Genomic DNA, 19,322 nt, shown 5'->3' with positions numbered 1-19,322 from the left:
TGCTTGTGCCTTGAACGCAGCATCTGTTGGCAACAAACTAATGAGGCAAAACTAGTGAATTGTTCTCTGTGAAGTAAAAAGTTGAATAAGTTCAGTGTGGAGGGTCAGATAAGCACCAGATGACACCCTCAGAAGAATTCTGTTGTGGGTTTTTTTTTTTTAAGTCATTTGAGTATTACAGTATTTTATCTGGTGAACATCAAGTGCTGTCAAAAGTTAAGCAGTCTGTTTATCTTTCTAATCTTGATTAGAATGCTAAAAGCTGTATTTAGTTGTCTAATTTTTAATGATTGCCAGAACATGTTCTTGTAGGTGCTGTTTTAGAGATGAAATTATTAAATGTACAACCTGTAGTGTTCTTGTTAAAAGAAAAAAAAAATCTTTTACAGCTTTCATGAACCAGGAAAAACTGGGATATATGTTTCATGATGCTCTGTATACAGAGGTACAGGCATGACCTAACTGAAAGCTGGAGTCTGAGTTTAGACTATAAGGAGTTTTTTTCATTGCATTACATCTTCAATCAATTTCAGTACTTAAAAGGGGCTGATAAGATGGGGACAGGCTTTTTAGTGGGGCCTGTTGGGACAGGACAAGGAGTAATGATTTTGAACTAAAAGAAGGGAGATTCAGACTAGATACAAGGAAAAAAAATTTTTACAATGAAGCACTGGCCCAGGTTGCCCAGGGAGGTGGTAGATGCCCCATCCCTGGAGACATTCAAGGCCAGGCTGGACGGGTCTCTGAGCAACCTGATCTGGTTGAAGATGTCCCTGCTCATGGCAGGAGAGTTGGACTAGATGAGCTTTGAAGGTCCCTGCCAACACAAACTATTCTGTGATTTTATGTAAAAATAGTGAAATCCTTAACACCAATGTAAGGTTATTTTTAAAGTTCCAGTCTTTAGGGAAGGAAGTTTTATTTTTAAATGCATTCTGGAGTTGTCTCCCAGCTTTCATGAGGGGCTGGGGATATCCTTGTTGCTTCTTCCTCTTTCTCCATTAGCTGAAAACATGAAGGCAATGGGAGTTTGGTGAAAAGGCGAGGAGTGAAGTGTTTGTAGGGCTGCTGAAGGTTTGCCTAACCTATAAGATACCTGAGGCTGTAAAAAGTAAATGATTTAACAGCTTTGTAAGTATTGTTTATTTATATGATAAATATTGTTTTGCAATAATATTTGTGTTTATTTAAAAAATACAATTTATGATTAAACTGTATTTTCAGTAACACTGTCTGCAGTCTTTATCCAAATCGTTATTTATGGCACATTAACCTGTTTTTCTGGAGGTTTCACTAGCATCACTTTTACCCCAACAGTGTTAAGTTTTTTGCTAGTGAGATGCAAGAAAAGCTAAAATCACTGTCACTTAATATCTGTACAGGATTTACATGGTGGAATTGCTAATAAAGAAGGATCTAGACAGCTTGTGAAGTTAGAGTCAGGATAATTATTTTATGTGTATATATATTAAAAGATAAAAACCCTTGAAATTAAATATAATACTGAATAAAATGGTTTTGTTGATGAAAATGACAGAATTGTTTTTAAAAAAAAAATAAGCAAGGAATCCTTGCCTTTAGTTCTCATTCTCCCCCCAGTATTGAAAACCTGTCTATGAAACAGTCACTGGACTGTTTTTATGGCTTTCTGTAAAACAAACAAACAACAAAACAAACAACAACAAACAAAATGCAACAATGGAGATATCCTAGAAGAACTATTGCAATTGTAACCACTACAGCTGTACAATATGTTGTACTGTTTTTATTCAAAGGTAGTTTCACAGAGTTTGGAATGATATGGTGGACTGGGTTCTCTTAAGCAATTTCTACTGAGAAAGCATAAAACTGTTAAATTTGGAAAACGGAAGTGATTATTCTGGAATTAAAATTAGAACTTTGGTCTGTACAAGGTGAAAGGAAAGCTTGCAGGCTCATCTGCTGACTTAGATTTATACTTATTTAAACAAGAAATACATCATCTGGAAGAAGTAGCACTGTAAAATTTTTATATAGTTCCAGGGTCTCACATTTGAAAAGCAGGAATCTTTCAAAGAATAACAAGAATAAGATGAGTGCCTTTTATAGAAAGTGTTTTCTCATATCATTTACTTGAATCCATGTAATGTTTTTGATACAACTGCTTTGTTAAAGAAAAACGTTTTCCTTAGAGGCTTTTTTTCCCTAAGCCTTAGATTTTAACATGCAGAAATATAATGCCACTGTGTATTTCCTCTGTCTTCAAAGTTACGTGCTTCTGCCTTGCTGGCAGCTTTGTTATTATTTTTTAAAGTTGATTTTCCTGAGAGAGTACTACAGATTACATCAAGATGCAGACAGGGTAACCATAAGCCTTCTAGACATTGCTGCCTTGGCCATTTCATATGCATCCATCAAATCACTTTCATAGAGGGGATTTGCTGAGCTACTCCTCCAAGTTTGAAATTAAAGAGTCCTACCTATGACTTCCAAGAAAAGCGTTTTGTTTATTTTTTTTTTTTCAGTTTTTCAACTGAGAAGAAGGAAAACAACTTTTATTTAAATGCCCATCTAACTGCATAGAAGTGTTAGTCAACAAACTAGATATTAGGCCCCACTCGGAGAAGAAACTGAACCGCTTATGCACATCCCTTTCCATGGAGAGGAAGGGTGAAGGGACACCGAGTGCCTCTTTGATCTTGTGATTGGAGTCTGGGTATCTATTACATGGGATGGCCTTGGCTTGGGTCCTGGCTGGTCTCTAAAAGCTCTCCTGACCACAGCCTTATATCACCTCTCTGTATTTCGGAGGACACGTAGATGTAGAGCAGTGTCACACAATGTGTTATACTTTCACATCGGTGTCCATCTGTGTTTTGGGAAGGTTTTCTGTGTTCCTGAATATTTAATCCCTTCCAGTCAGGGACTGCTTCTGTTATACTTCATCAAGAATGTGGTGTGCAAATATTTGACTCTTGTTTCATGTAGTGTAAGTTATTAGGTATAATTGCTGGATTATCAGCATGTATGATCTGTTTTGTCAGAGTGGATTATTTATGATTTAGATTTTTTTTTTAAATTGATTATGTTTTTCAGGTTTTAAAGCCTGAGCTTAATCATGAGTTAAAGCAGAACAATTTGATTTCAAATTTCAATTTTGGTGTTTAATTATTTTCTGTTGTATAAAACTCCAAAATGATTTATTGACTAGTAAAATCATTACAAGGTGCTAATTTTTAGTGTGGTTTTTCTGCTGTATTTGGCACGTTATTAGATAGTCAAAAAGCATAACATATATTTATGTATATACAGTATTTAAGTTTTTATATCAGGAAGTATAGCATTGTCCATGATTTTTCAAGCTAGAAATTTTGGCTTAGATACTTGGAAGTTGTTAAATCAGATCATTGCTGCTAAACTTACCTGTTTCAAGAACTGGGAAAGCGCTAACATTTAGACAACAATAAGTATACCATTGTTCTTACTCCTGAAAAAAAGGTGAGAGAGATCAGTCTATGAATATGAGATTATATGTCTTGTTTTTTAAAGCCTGGTTTTAAAACTGAGCTGAAACTGAAGTTTTTGTCAAAATTCTGACAGAGTTGCTTAAGTCCTTACTAACTGCCATTGAGTCATCGTGCTTTGTTCTAATGCGTACAGTAAATCTAGATATGAGCAGAGATTGTCACAAGTTTTATTTTGAAGAGGTTGAGTTTTAAAAAGTCTATTTTATAGTTCTTGTGTTAATGTTTGGAATTATTATATTTAAAATCTGCACTACTGCTTCAGAAGGGAGGTTATTTAACACTATTCGCCACTAGTGTTTTGCTCGTTTCTGATTAGTTATTAGTGATCACGTGCTGAATATGTAATTAATTTTCCCTTGTCAACTGAAGTGTTGATATATTTACAGATTATTTAATCTTCTAGCTCATGTTAATTAAAAAAAGCACCTTATTTTGAAGTATTTCAACAGTTTTAAAACAAACTCTTAATTTTAGATTAGTGAAGACCTGAAAAATGAATTGGCAAGTGAGCTGTCTACATCAACCCCTGGCTTCACTATGTCTAAAGTAAAAGAACAAATGTTCTATAAGGTAAGTAGAAATTGGTGAATTCCGCATATTTGCATTCATTCTCTTTCAGTTAAACTTGGAGTTACTGTTTTTAAGTTTACATAATACTATTGCTAACCATTAATCAAAGTATCTAAATTAACTGTGACTAACGAGAGTTCCTCTTCTTCATGTCAGTATAAGGGTAGAGGGAGGGACTGGGAGAACAAAGGGAGCTTTAAACTGCCATTAATATCTTCTGTCCTCTTCTGATGTCCTTTGTTTTTTGCTACAAAACCAATTTTAACGTTTCCCAGACAAATGATGTAACTTGTCTGGCTGACAGACTGTTCAGGATAGAGACACTGTCAAACATCTGTTGCTGAAACTAGGTTGGGGCTGATTGTGTTAGTCTGAAATTCTTTTTGCAAGAGAACAAGGGGAGAGAAAAGAAGTATCTAATGTAACCCACTGATTCTTCTCTGGAGCAAAGTTGTTTGGGTTCCAGATCTGCTTCCGAGACCTTTTATATATAGCTGATGTTAATTAAATATTTCAAGATGTCTGAAACAGAAGGCCAACAGAAGTCCATTTTCAAATATCAAATCAATAAGGGATGCAAAGCTACATAATTGGGCTAATAATCATAGATGCAAGCTTTAAAGTAGCTTATTTTGCCAATGCATTTTCACCAAAATAATGATCAGCTATTCCAAAGTCAACATTTAATTTCAAAATATTTATGTTTTGCCTGGGTAGAGCTTTGTTAAAAGATAGAGAATGACTTAAAGCTTTACTGGTCCATTTTGAATCTTAGCGTTGTAAACGTTGTTACTGCATTATTTTCCTGTTTCACGGTGTGGGCTTTTATTCTATTTCAGGTTGGACTTGCAGATGCTGTGGATCTATTTAGAGCCAGAAGAGTGTTTATTAAGGATGGTTTTGCATATGTGCCATTTAAGGACATTGTTGCGATTGTTTTGAATAACTATAGAGCAAAGTTATCTAAAGCATTGGCGGTAAGTTTGATAAAGTCTGATTTTTACAACTGTTGTTGCATTGTTTAGTGACGCTCCTGGACAGTAACCTTTTGGATTTTTAAATTTATCTGCTTCCATCTTGGAGAATACCAGAAACCCTATCAAAAGTGCTGATATCACTAAAATAAAAGTTCATTATGAGCAGAGAGTTCATTGATTTTTTACATGAAATTTAGTATGTGTTGTGCATTGTAAAGCAATTTATCCTAGAGGATTTTAAAATTGTTTCCCACATAGACAGTGACATAACTTTTTATTCAAAATGTTGGCCTCATACAGACAGCTGTTTTTTTTTCTTCATACCATTCTTTTCTCACACATTTTGCAAATTTTTTTTTTTTAAACAAGTAAAATAGGGAGTTATATCTTTTTTTCCTTTTGTTAGTGAGTTCTGAAATGAGGATAAATCAAAACATGTCAGGTAAAAATAGAAATCTTCATTGTGTGAATGTTTGAGGTATCAAATCTAGTTAGGACACCTATGGTAAATACTGTATATGAATGTTCTTCTGTTAGTAATTTGGTGATCAATTTGGGAATTACTAGTTTTACAATATTAGACTCTTCACAGGGTTTAAAAGTGGGCGATCATGTATGTTGTTTAGCATTTGAGTCCTAGAAAATATCATGTTGAATAAATGAAGGCGGTTTTTTCTTTAAAATGTTTTCAAAGCCTTATGTTGCTATGTCACATTAATATCAAGGTTGACTATGAATGTTTAGTAAATAGTGTGAAGTAAAAATTAGTTCCTTTAAGAAGCTGCCAGTATGCAAATTTTCTAATTAGTTAATTTTGAATATAACTGGAGACTGCGGTGACTGCAGTGAAAACCATGATACTCTTATGTGAACATTTCCATTAGAACTCTGATACAACTGCAACTAGAGACATCCTTATTTTAGTTGATGCATAATGGAAGTTGATAGCACTTGTGTGGAATTTAAAAGCAGTGAAGGTGTTCTATAGAAATGTGGCTAAGGACGTGGGTTGTCTGCATCTGCTTAAATACTTTTGAGAAGCTTCATGGACCTCTGGAACTTGCATGTTGTTTAAGTAGCTGAGGAGACATCTGAAAAACAATAGGCTAGAACAGTAATGAGTAGGGCACTTGACTTGTCAGTTTAGGGAAAAATCTGCAGCTTTTTCTTACAAACATATGCTATCTTGTATATAATTCATTTAAACCAGATTACTTTGTTAAAGCCAATAGTTGCTTTATAATAAAAAAGTACTTCTTTATGTTATCCTCTATAATCAAGATTTAGAAATTCTAACACACTCATGAGCTTGGAAAACTATCTTCTTTAGAACTTCTAGGTTTTAAGTTAGTGCAGTATTTCAGGTTTGCCTTAGTTTTTAGTCTTAATACATAAATTTTGCTTATTGAAGTTCTGCATATTTTCGTAGTAAGGAATAAAAGAAGATTTGTAATTTCTGTCCTATTTTAAAGCTCCTGATTGAAGTCGTGGGGTTTTGATTACTGATTTAGTCTGCAAAACCACCTTTAATAAACTGTGCACAGTACACTGCTGAGAGATTATTAAATTGAGATTATTATTAAATTGAATCTTTTGGAAATGAAGATAAAAAATCCAGCATGTTCTGCAGAGGTCAATCTAATGTTATTCTCCTATACCAAACAGAGGCATAACTGGAGTGTGACACTTGGTAGTAGGATAATTAGTGTAGTTTTCACTGGAACAAAACTGTAATCATCCATTACATTTCAGTGAAACTATAAGAATACACTTTTAGTGAAAGGGTTGTATGTAAATGAAATGTAAAGATGGTAACGGTTGCTGTTCTGCAATTTACAAATTAGGAGGATAATCTTTAGTGAATTACCTCTTATGACACAGTGACACACTTTCAGGGTTGTTTGTGAAAAGTAGTTGTTGAAATACTATTTGGTCTAGGCTTGAGTTCTGCAGGTACAGCTGCTTTAGTATTGCTTGGTAATGCTTCTGCAGCACATGGATGTTTGTGTGTCTGCTGCAAAGGAGAAATCAATCAGGAAATGTTCTCAGCCTCAGGCACTGTGATAGTATAGAGGTCTTCATGACTTCGCACAGAAGTCGTGCATCATGACCAAACTTAATTAAGAAGTAATAGAGCCTTAAATGGCATCACTGATTTGTTATTTAATTTATCTTTTAATGGATGTATTTGATAACATTACCACTTTGGTAAGCATTACTTATGTGTGCTTTTGGGAGTATGTTTCATTGTTTTTGCAGCATCTGGCTATTTACGCTTCATTCTCAGCGGTTTCTAATGGGCAATCCTTGTTTTATTAGAATTGTAGAATTAAAGATCTTAATGGTGCGATAATCCAAAATAGGCATGAATGGTATTTCTAAAGAAGGGGTTTGTATCTTCACAGGGCCATAAAATTAGGCTAAATACTTGAACCTTCTCTGGGGTAGTTTGACTTTGGTCAGTACTTCTGGCTTTGACAGACTGTTTTAAGCTTCTAAGGGACAAAATATAGACAGGGACCTGAATAGATAAGGGACCTGAATATAGACAGCGGAAAGACGATCTTTCAGGCATGTAGTTTTGAGGAATCTTTCTTACAGCTCTCATTAGTGCTTCAATTCTTCACCGTTAAAGCAGCATAGTTTTTCAAGTGTGGGGTTATTGATTATTTGTGCTGTGATGCATGTTTTGCCTCTTGGATGTTGGTTGGTGCTACTCCAAGCAGTCACATGCCCAGGTTTTTGGAAGGAGTTATCCCTGTTCTTGTCTTTTCCAAGGTGTTCTGAAGCTGTTACACTTCATGGGAGTGTGCTTGTGCCAGTGCTACTCTTCCTAGGCCTCCAAGGCATGGAATAATTTGGGTGGTTGCCCAGCCTTGCTGCATTGCTCACTACGTTGCAGGCATGTGGTGCCACTGTCCTGCATTACAGGGTGATTCCAGTTGGGCTTATAGAGGAGTGATATAATGAGAGTGAATTGATGTGTTGATACTGAGCTTTGAGAGCACAGTAAATAATTAATAGTACTGACTTTTAAAAAAATGTTTTATGTTGACACTGGCACAAATTCAGTTTAATCAGACTTATGCTTTAACTGCTTACTAGTCAAGTCCACAAAACAGTCATGTGTTTTGTTTCATCCTCTAAAAATAAATTTGACATCTCGACTATTTTGCTGTTCTTTGAGGCTCAATAATAGGGGGAGCTAATACTATTCAAGCCTTCTTGGCAATTGCAAATGCAACTGGAGAAGTTCATTTTATGTGCAAAATCGATACTGCAAGGACCTTCTTTCTGTGTTGTCTGACCCATTCGACAGTAAAAAAATTCCTTTGTGTCATTAATGATTATTAAACTGTAGAAATCATAGAATCACAGAATCACATTTTCTGTAGCTCATGTAAGTTGTAATATTAGCTCTACGATTGTTTTATAACTTAAAGCAAACTTTTATTAATTCAAATTACATTATATTTTATTCATAAGTGTTTCACAGTGTTTACACTTATACACAAACGTTTCTGCAGTAATGCTGTGCTGCGTTTTGGTAATTTCAGTTACAGCCACATAGTGAACTTAGGTTGTGAAATTCTTGTTGGTTATTAGATCTCCTTTTTTGATTATAATAGTTTTAATTTTTGATTGCTTGAAATCAGGAGATTTGGGTTAGTGTGGTGGTTCAGACCCATATCAGAGCTGTGTTCTACTCGGTACCACACAAATGAGGATTGCTTCGGAGAAATCTGAAATGGGACAAATGGGGGAAAGAGAGAAGATGCTGCCGGATCATTGGCTAGGACTTGCTTTTAGGACCAGTGTCCTCAAATAACTGAGAAGATGACTTAATATGACACTAGCAGTTGTCTGACTTGTTTGAACAGGAGTTTGCGTTGGGCAGCAGTCAACTTCCACGGTTCTCGTCCTGTGTGGTCAACTGCAGCGGCTGTAGGGGTGGACAATGTCTCCTACCTGCCGAAAGTGTCGCAGTGTTCACTGTGAGCTTCCCTGTGATGTCCACTCCCCAGAAATTATGTAATTTCTGAGGGTGCATTTAGGGTTTTTTAACTACTTCTCTTGTACGGGGACAGATTTTTCAGGGCACCCGTGAGGGCCCCATGCTGGAGCAGGTGGAGAGTTCCTGAGGGAACTGCAGCCTGTGGAGAGCCCACACTGAAGCAATGTTTTTTTTTTCCTGAAGTTCTGCAGCCCATGGGGAGAGACAGTGCCAGAGCAGGGGAAATGCATGGGTGGGTAGGACTGGCCATAATTGCCCCTGCCCTCTGCCCCCTGCGCTGTGCAGGGGAGAAGTGGAGGAGTCTGGAGTTGAAGGAGTAAAGTTCTGCTTGAGAGAGAGGGGAGGAAAGGCCTCATTTTGGTGTTTTTCTCTGTTTCTCACTACCTGAGTCTATTTTAATTGACAGTAAGTTGCATCAATTTTCCCCAAGTCGAGTCTGTTTTGCCTGCAGTGGTAATTGGTAAACAATCTCCTTGTCTCTATCACAACCCATGAGCCTTCTTATCCTATTTCCCTGTTCTGTTGAGCAGGGGGAGTGGGTGAACAGCTGGGCGGGAGTCTGGCCCTTAGGTTGCGGTGGTTTAACCTTAGCTATTCTTTGAATTTTTGGCCTTTATTGTGGATTTGAAGAGCTTATTTTACAAAGACTTGTAATTATGGTTGATAGCGTAACTGAACTTTCCATTCATCGTCTAATGGTGTTTTTTCAGTAGATTTGTCATGCTTGTATTTAAGTCTAGCCCCTTTTTCCCTCATCTTGAGCGTAGCAATCGAGGTAATAACTTATCTGGTCTTTGTATTATACCTTTACTGCAAAAAGTTGCTTTTGTGAAAATACTTTGTTAGAACATCATATTGGATCTGTCTGCAAATAACAATAGTAACTGAAATTAACACAAACTGGTACCATAAGAAATCAAGATTCCAATGTTAATATGTATAATTATGATAGCATGTGTTTCTTCTTAATTTAATTCCTACACTTTTTTACTTTGCAGTGTGATCTTGCATAAACTGATAAAGTGTCTACAAATCAAATTGTTGGGGTTGGAGGACTTAGCACAAAAGGAAGACCTCACTGGTGTTTTCTAATTTTTATGTATTTTTTTGTTTATTCCTTTCCCTATTTTGGATGTAATCTTAAAAATTGTTAGAAATGTGGATTAAGTTGCTTCTAGCTTTACTAATATTGGTAATGATTTCTCTTTTAAAATTAAATATTAGTCAAATATGCTATTTTGGTTTATTTATGTTATATATTCAGAGAGCTTGCTAATTTGGGAAATGTATCAGTATACATGGCACCACCTGCAAAGCATTTTCTTCCTAGAACACCTGCTTTTTCAAGCAGTGAAGCAGAAGGCTTTATGTAGTGGCATTAATGTTGAGAAACTATGATTGATGATGGTCTTGTCACTTGAAATTCATTTCAGGTGCTGTGTTCCCAGTGTTAACTTAAAGTAATTCACTGTAACATAAATGGATGATTTTTGTAATATGCGCATACAAGGTTAGTAAGGTAATAACTTTGGCAGTGCAGGGTAAAACATGATTACAGTGACTTTGTCCTCTGAGTATCTCAGATGAAACTTTTCTGTGAGAGTTTTGCAGGGAAGCAGCTGGTCTTCATTGCTGAGTAGTGTTAGATTGTAAGGTCATTGTCCAAGGCACCAGTCTGCTGAGTAAAATGGTGCTATTTTAAGTGGGAGAAGTGAAATCAAGTGAAGTGATTTTGAGTCTGTGTTTGCGTGTCAGAGAGGGCTCAAGCCTGTACGGGGGATGGTTACCTGCAAGACAAGGACACCCACTGGACTCTTTGTGGACCTTCTTTTTGCCATGACCCCTTAATTGTCCCATTGTTGGCTATTAGCATCTCTTGTGAGGGGCTTTGGGGGGCTCCCTCCCCAGTTTCTTCATTACACTTTAAGTGCCTGCCTTGCATTTGCTTTTCAAAGTGATTCCTTTCTTGCTCTGCTCCCTTTCTAAAAGCTGTTTTGGAAGTAAAGGGGAGGGGAACTTGAAAACTCTGCAGTGTAGTCCTAAAAATCACAAACAGTGCAAGAGTAAAGGCACCTGCATTCACCATGATGATTTTTCATTATCTGTATTTTTCATTGTCTGTAACCCTTGCTTCTCGTGATCCTTGGTTAGATGTTAAATTATGGCAAGCATATTGCACATTTTTATAAATCTGCTCTACAGATATAAAAAAAATTGCACCTTGTTTGTAAATCAATATTTCATAGCACACCATATACAGATACTCATAGGACTTGCTGTTGTGAGTAGCCACAATGAAATCAGTAGCAATGGGTACAGCAGTGAGTGTCAGATTAAGCATTCAAGGAAGAACTGGAGTCATGCAAGTTATTTTTAGACCTAAATTAAGCTATAATATCTTAAGTTATGATTACAGTTTGAATTAACAATTTGGATTAACAGCAAACAAGGCTGTGAAAAATATGGAAGGTAGAAGGATGGGAAGAGGATATGTTTAAAATATTTAATGCAAATTTATGGAGCAGACAAAAAGAAGTAGGTTGAATCACTAAAAATTGTGATGACTGCCTTTCCAATTACATGATTTTTTAAAATATATTTCTCTGTGAAATACAGAGAGTGGCTATCTCCTCAGTAGAGTTTTACTATATGCTAAGCCAGTGAATGTACATCGTGTATGTGATGTTAACATGTTTTTGCCATTCCTACAAATGATAAAGAATGGCTGACTATTGGGGAAGAACTGAATCTTAAATCCTTTTTTCAGTCAGAACAAAAAATGGGAAACAACTGTCAGTAGCTCAAAGTCAGATATGAAATACATTGAACTACTGATCACAGAATCACAGAATCACAGAATCGACTGGGTTGGAAAAGACCTCAGAGATCATCGAGTCCAACCCTTGGTCCAACTCTAGTCCGTTTATTAGATCATGGCACTAAGTGCCATGTCCAATCTCAGTTTAAAAACCTCCAGGGACGGCGAGTCCACCACCTCCCTGGGCAGGCCATTCCAATGCCTGACCACTCTCTCTGTAAAGAATTTCTTTCTAATATCCAGCCTAAATTTCCCCTGGCAGAGTTTAAGCCCATGCCCCCTTGTCCTATTGCTAACTGCCTGGGAGAAGAGACCAATCCCCACCTGGCTATAGCTTCCCTTCAGGTAGTTATAGAGAGTGATGAGGTCACCTCTAAGCCTCCTCTTCTCCAGACTAAACAACCCCAGCTCCCTCAGCCTCTCCCCATAGGTCTTATGCTCAAGTCCCTTCACCAGTCTTGTTGCTCTTCTCTGGACCCGCTCCAGCACTTCAATGTCTTTCCTGAACTGAGGGGCCCAGAACTGAACACAATACTCCAGGTGTGGCCTCACCAATGCAGAGTACAGGGGAAGGATCACTTCCCTTGTCCTGCTGACCACGCTATTTTTGATACAGAACAGGATACCATTGGCCTTTTTGGCCACCTGGGCACACTGATGGCTCATGTTGAGCTTCCTGTCAATTAGTACCCCCAGGTCCCCTTTCTGTCTGACTGCTCTCCAGCCACTCTGCGCCCAGCCTGTAGCGCTGCAGGGGGTTGTTGTGACCAAAGTGCAGCACCCGGCACTTGGCCTTATTGAACTTCATCCCATTGGAATCAGCCCATTTTTCCAGTCTGTCCAGATCCCTCTGCAGAGCCCTCCTGCCTTCCAGCAGGTTGACACTCCCTCCCAACTTGGTGTCATCAGCAAATTTGCTGATGATGGTCTCAATCCCTTCATCTAAATCGTCAATAAAGATGTTAAATAGGACTGGACCCAACACCGACCCCTGGGGAACACCACTAGTGACTGGCCGCCAGCTAGATGCAGCCCCATTCACCAGCACTCTCTGGGCCCGGCCCTCCAGCCAGTTCTTAACCCAGCGTAGAGTACACTTGTCCAAGCCACGGGCTACCAGCTTTTGCAGGAGTATATTATGGGAGACAGTGTCAAAGGCCTTGCTGAAGTCCAGATAGACCACATCCACAGCTTTCCCCTCATCCACCAGGTGAGTTACCTGATCATAAAAGGAGATCAGGTGACACCAGTGATGGATTTATTCAACATCCAAGGTCACAGGACAGTCTCCAGGCATAAGTGAAATTTTGTAAAAGCTTGTGTGTGCTTTTCGGATTTTGAAAGGACACTGAATTAGCTGTTGAGTATCTGAGCTGTAGAAAGACAGAAACTAAGATTAAGTACCAGGGAAAAACAGACCAATGAAGATACACAGTTTCAATTTACATGTAGCTTGTGAGAGATATTTTTAGCTATAAATTTATTTTCTGTATTTATGTAAACAAATTCCTTTTATGTAAATACTGGTATTTTTCTGTTTGTAAGGATTGATGTTTAATTTAAATTATCTGTAGTCTTGAACAAATATAAAAAAGCAAAGGTTTTTATTATCATCTGTCATGAGTTAAGCAAAATGACATGGTTTATTAATGACTACAGCCTTTGTTTATATATGTACATATGAAAGAAACTGATTAAATTTGGGTGTAGTGCTTAGAGCTTCTGAAGTAATAGAAATCCTCAGTAGTTTTCCTTCTTTTCCTAGTTGTGCTTCGAAAATGAGGTAGAGGCTGTTCTGTTACCAGCTTTGTTAGTGCCAAAGGATTTGCTTTTCTTTTTACTCCATCCTTTTGATGTATGGACAAGAAAAATAAATAAAAAAATGTGCAAATACCAACATCCCCGCCCCCTTTTCCCCTTTTAAAACTGAACTATGAATCAGAAGCAGCATTTTGGAGTACATCAAAGTGTTGAATGACTTCTTTAAAAAGTAGGGTGAATCCCACCAGTTGTCAGTGAATGACTAAAAATGCTAATTGGTTCTTATTCCAAGTTACAAGCTTTTAACGTATTTTTGGAGGACTTGAGTCTCCCAGGCATGACTGGAGAACTCTAGCTGCTTAGCACCCTTCGGTGACAGAAAGAAAATACCTGTTTCTCAATAGGTTGATGATATATCACATTGCATGAACAAATAAGTAAAAGAAATTTAACAGAGGATGTAGATTATTAATTAGTTTAGACTATTTTTAAATTTAAAATCAGTCACATTAAAACATCTAACAAGGCAAGATGTTATTTTGTAAGTGGAATTTCAAAGGCAAATTACACTGTTTCTTTTGAAAGATGCTTCTAGACTTCACTGATTTTTTTTTTTCTTTCCTTTTTTCTTTCCTCTAGGTTGTGTTTACTAAACATATTAATATCTTGGGTTAATCTGCTTTTAAATTTGGTATGTTCTCTGCTGCTCCTGTACGAGAAATGAGGGGCATTGGAGAGGAGATGTTTTGATGCTGGCAGCTACTGTCTCCTTCCACTGTTCAGCCCTTCATCACTAGTACAACTAGCCAATTTTAGAGTAACCAGTTTTGAATAGTAAGTCCAGTTGGAGTTTTGATCTGAAACTATTTTGGAGGAATTAAGAGGGTAGTTCTGTGGATCACTTGATGATGTGCATTTGCCTCAATTTAGGCGTGGGAGTAACTCCTGATTTTTTTCAGTGGAAAACTTTTAGGCACTTTTAATCTTTCAATATATTTTTCTTATGGGGTAGGATAATGCTGGCAGAGCCTGCAATGAAAGCAGAGAGATGATCAAAGAAACAATAAGAGAGGCAATAATAAAAACATGCTTCTAAGCTGCATGCTTTTGAAACCAGCACTGTTACATTGTGACTGTGGGGAATTTATTGTGGTTCAAATATATAGTGGTAATTCTTGTGGAGTCCACCTTGCTCTTTAAAGAGCTGGATCGTTTCGTGAGCAGATGTGGGGATACCTCAGTTCAACTGATACAAAGAAGAATACGTCAGACAATGCATGAGGGATTAAAAAGTAGCTGCGAAGTGATGGGGGACGCAAGCTCCTGCTGTCCTGCGCAGGGGGCTCTGCCAGCACCGCAGGCACGTCTGTGCAGAACCTGCATGAGGGTCATTGCGAGCACTTCTTTTGGGTGGAAGCCTTTCCTGTTCCTCAGGCATGAATACTATTATGAGTAGCAGAAGGATATGAGATACTTGCAAAAAAATAAATCCATTTTCTCTTATTTCATAACCTCCTTTGCCTTTGTGACAGTGTCTAGAAGCCACAAAGAAACCTCCTGGGAAGAGGTTTTTGCTTGTGTGTATGTGTGTTGTGTGTAGTGGGGAATGTGTGTGTGTTTTGTTTGTTTGTTTGTTTTTAAGTATTGTTCACCTTAGAAATTTTCTACTTTGTATAGCAGGTGGTAACATGCTGTCATCTAAGAAGTATTGCTCCAACTTTTTTCCTTACATTTTCTTGTGAATGTTGAGTAGCACTATTGAAATAGTGCTAGTCATAGTCACCAAGAACTTCCCTGACATGTTCCTTCAGCCACTTAAATGGCATATAGAGACAAAAGCAGCCACAATGGGATTGAGTATCTGAGTTTGATGAGGTGATGTACATTTATGTCATCATGTTTCTTAAACTTTTACTATAAGCATTACAGTTTGGATTCAGTGTAGTTCACATCTAAGCAAGCAGTAGGCTCAATGTGAGCCAGCGAAGCACCCTGGCAGCAGAGGTCAGCAGTATCTTGGGTTGTATCAACACAAGTACAGTAGGTAAAAGGAAGGAATCACCATTTACTTGACACTCATTAGACTACATCTAGAATACTATGTCCAGTTTGGAGGCTTCTGGTACAAGACAGACATTGATCAACTGGGGAAATTTTAGCAGAATTCTACCCCCTATGTTTTCTCTCTGTCTTTACTGGCAAAGTCAAGCCTATTCTTTACCAGATCTTCAAGTTTTTTTTTCCAGAAGAGCTGTTCCTCAAGGAGTTGGCCACCACCATCAATGCAAAGGTTTGTTTTGTCATGGGTACAGGACTTTTCAGTTGTGCTTGGTGAATTTCATGAGGTTCTTGTTAGCTCCTTCCTCCACCCTGTTTAGATTCCCCTGAATGGCAGCACTGCTCTTCAGTGCGTTGACTGCCTTCCCTGAACTGGTGTTTATAAACCTCATGAAGTTTCACATGAATATTTGTTGCTGTACTTTTAAATAGAGACAAGGACATGCAGGTGGTGCACTTGTGGACTGGAATTGCCCACAGGCTGCTTCATTAGAATGAGGCACCTAGGTTTGTCCTGCAGCCAAGGGATATGTGTGGCACAACACCAGAAGACCAGCTTATACACACAGTATAGCACAGCCCAGGCCTGTGCCTACTCATGTTCACTGTTAAAGGGAGTCCCTAACTCCTTGATGTACCATGATCTTCTCTTTAGGATCACTATAGTGATGCGAACAGCTTTTCACCCATCTAGTAGGTGACTGGACTATAAAGTTGCAGCTTAGATACAAGGATATTGTAGAATGCTATATCAAGTCTTGTTAAAGCCAAGGCAGATGACATCCACTGCTCTTTAGTCACAGATCTACTCATTTTGTTTCAGAAGGCAGCCAGGTTGGTTAAAAGTAAAATAATAATAAAAAATAATTTACCCTTGGTAGATCAAGCTGGCTATCCCTGATGACCTTTTCCATTGTGTGCCCAGAAGTGCATTCCAAGAAGACCTGCCCTTTGACTTCCCCAGGGTCTGGAGTGAGGTCGACTGGCCTGTTGTTCTCCAGTCATCCATATTGCTTTATCAGAAGGTGGGTGCAAGACTTGCCTTGTAGTCATCAGGAGCGTGTCCTGATTGCAGTGGTCTTTCAGCAATGATGGTGAGCAGGTTTATAATGGCAGCTCACTTGGCACCCTCAGGTACATCCCATCAGGTTCCATGGACTTGCATAAGAGGAGGTTTCTTGCTAGATCCATTACACAATCCTTTCTGACTACTTGGTAGTTCTTCGCTTACTTGAATAATCTCTGCAAGGCATAAATGCCTGAAAAACTTGTCAATCAAGATGGACAGAAAATGTGGAGGGTAAAATTGCCCGCTAACTTGCATTTATATTAAATGATTGTCTCTAATTTGTAGTAGTACTCTGTAAAGCTAAAATACTTAAGATCTGTTTTATTTATATTTACTTTTGGAAATTTGAAAAGGAAATATGTAATATTGCTTTTTTGTTTACTGTGGCTTGTCACTTAGCAAATATAATTAAACTAAGCAGTTTTAGTATTACTTGGAATTGGTACAGCAATTTAATTTCTTTGACTGCATGACTGGATGGAAAAGTTCACTATTTGCAGGATATGAATTGCAAAGTATGGAAATTGCAAATTGAAGTAATTCTGTCAATTTGTTAGTTAGCTTTTAAAATATTTTCTCATCCCCAAACCCCCCCTCCAACATCATTATTCAGCTTTTTGTAAGCAAGCTCTATGAAAACATATTTTTCTATGTTGGGCTTGAATTCAAAAAAACTTTCACTGTCAGAAAAGCAGATACAAACCCAGACAAAATACTAAAAACTAAATGCCACGTAGCAGCCTTCTCTCCAGGTTGATGCAGCTCCACGTCTTATATCGTGCAGTCTAGTTTGACGTTTTGCCTATTGTGTGTGGAGTTTGGAGCAACTTGATCTATTTCACATTTTATAAGCTGACTGTCTTTGCAAGCTACAGTGGCAGTTTTAGTTCTGGTCAGCACAAAGTTAACGTGGTGAGATTTGGGAGAAAATTCTGGCTTGCTATTGCATCTAGTCTTGCTTAAAATCAAATTGCTAATGCATTTTTTTTATGATTCTTGCCTGATCCATGATGCTTACCATGTTCATGTCCAAATGCTTGACTGGGCTGAGGTTGTAGCTGCACCTTGTGGGATGGGCTGTCGGAGGCACCAGACAAATGCTGAATGAGGTGGGACAGGGTAATGGGGCCCTGAGATGCAGCCTTTCTGTGCAGCAATGGTCTTCCTTTAAGGAGATGAAGTTGAGGAATTGAGGTCTTAATTCTAAAGAAAAAATGTGTTGTATTCAGTCTACTGTGGAACGCGTGTAAATGAGGTTGATTTTATTCTCTTGGTGTACACCAAATGCAAATAAGCATTTCACTAAATGTCATTAATTTTTTAGCTCTGTGATTAATCTCCCTATATCTGTCAGCATGAACTCATAAGCAAAAGTTAAGAAATGATCAACATTTAAAAATTATGATTATGTCTTAACAGTAGCCTCATAAATCTGCTTGCTTATGTGTGGTGCGCTGACTCTAGCTGGACACCAGGTGCCCACCAAAGCTGCTATATCATTCCCCTCCTCAGCTGGGCGAGGGAGAGAACATATAATGAAAGGCTCATGGGTCAAGAAAAGGACAGGGAGAGATCATTCACCAATTAGCATCACAGACAAAACAGACTCCATTTGGGGAAATTAGTTTAATTTATTACAAATCAAATCAGAGTAGGATAATGAGAAACAAAACAATCTTAAAACACCTTCCCCCCGCCCCTTCCTTCTTCCCCAAGCTCAACTTCTGTGTTCTCTATCTTCTCCCCTCCGGTGGGAGGTGATACCACCATCGCTGATGGGCTTGGCCTTGCCCAGCAGTGGGTCCGTCTTGGAGCCGGCTGGCACTGGCTCTGTGGGACATGGGGGAAGCTTTTGGCAGCCTCTCAGGGAAGTCAGCCCTGTAGCCACACTCGATACCAGACCCTTGCATCCCAAACACAATACACTTGAGTAATAAAGTACATCAGTTTGGAATTTGTTTTTCTGCTTCTGCAGTTGTTTGCTCTTGTGGCAAGATAAAGCAATAAAATACCCTTGAAAAATATTTGACACATTTTCTCACAGAAATTGTCTGTAAGCATCACTTTTTCTGTAGCTCAGTTTTGCTTTTTTCACTCCTATAACAAAGTTTTGTCCTGCAGTTTGCAACAGTGTTTTACAAAGTAATAAAAGTAATAAGAGAAGCAGTACTCATTTGGTAATAGAGATCTGACTTAAAATCCTACCCATAAGATGTTAGTGATACTTCAAGGATCAACGTTGTCTGTCCTGTGTTTTTCAGTTAGCTACTTGCTTTTATAAGCCTTGTTTGTGAAATCAGAGTCAGAAAAGCAGTGTACTGCATATAGTTGTGTATGGCATTGAATTGAAAGTATAGCTTAATCAATTCTGTTGTCAGTGTGAAGGAGACAGATTCATTTAGTGTTCGAATGGTACTTGCCTCACCGATGGACAAGGTGACTGGTGACAATAGTTTCAATTTGTTTGCTTATTATACCTTTTCAAGTTACCTATCAGTCCTGAGTACTTTTCTCAGAAAGGTAAGGACTTTTACCTAATCTTTATATC

General features: G+C 38.0%; 1 protein-coding gene across 1 annotated transcript in view; it reads left to right on the top strand.

The window, feature by feature from the left end:
* PRIM2 (DNA primase subunit 2) overlaps nt 1–19,322 on the top strand; it is a 102,574-nt gene that overhangs the window by 20,418 nt on the left and 62,834 nt on the right. Inside the window, exons 6-7 of the mRNA XM_082047676.1 lie at nt 3,981–4,076; nt 4,916–5,053. Of these exons, the coding sequence (XP_081903802.1) occupies nt 3,981–4,076; nt 4,916–5,053 (234 nt within the window). The remainder of the gene's footprint in view (nt 1–3,980; nt 4,077–4,915; nt 5,054–19,322) is intronic.

The sequence above is a fragment of the Streptopelia decaocto genome (assembly GCF_964273445.1).
Source record: "Streptopelia decaocto genome assembly, chromosome: 3".
Taxonomy (NCBI): Eukaryota; Metazoa; Chordata; class Aves; order Columbiformes; family Columbidae; genus Streptopelia; species Streptopelia decaocto.
This window is presented reverse-complemented; position numbering and strand designations above follow the sequence as displayed.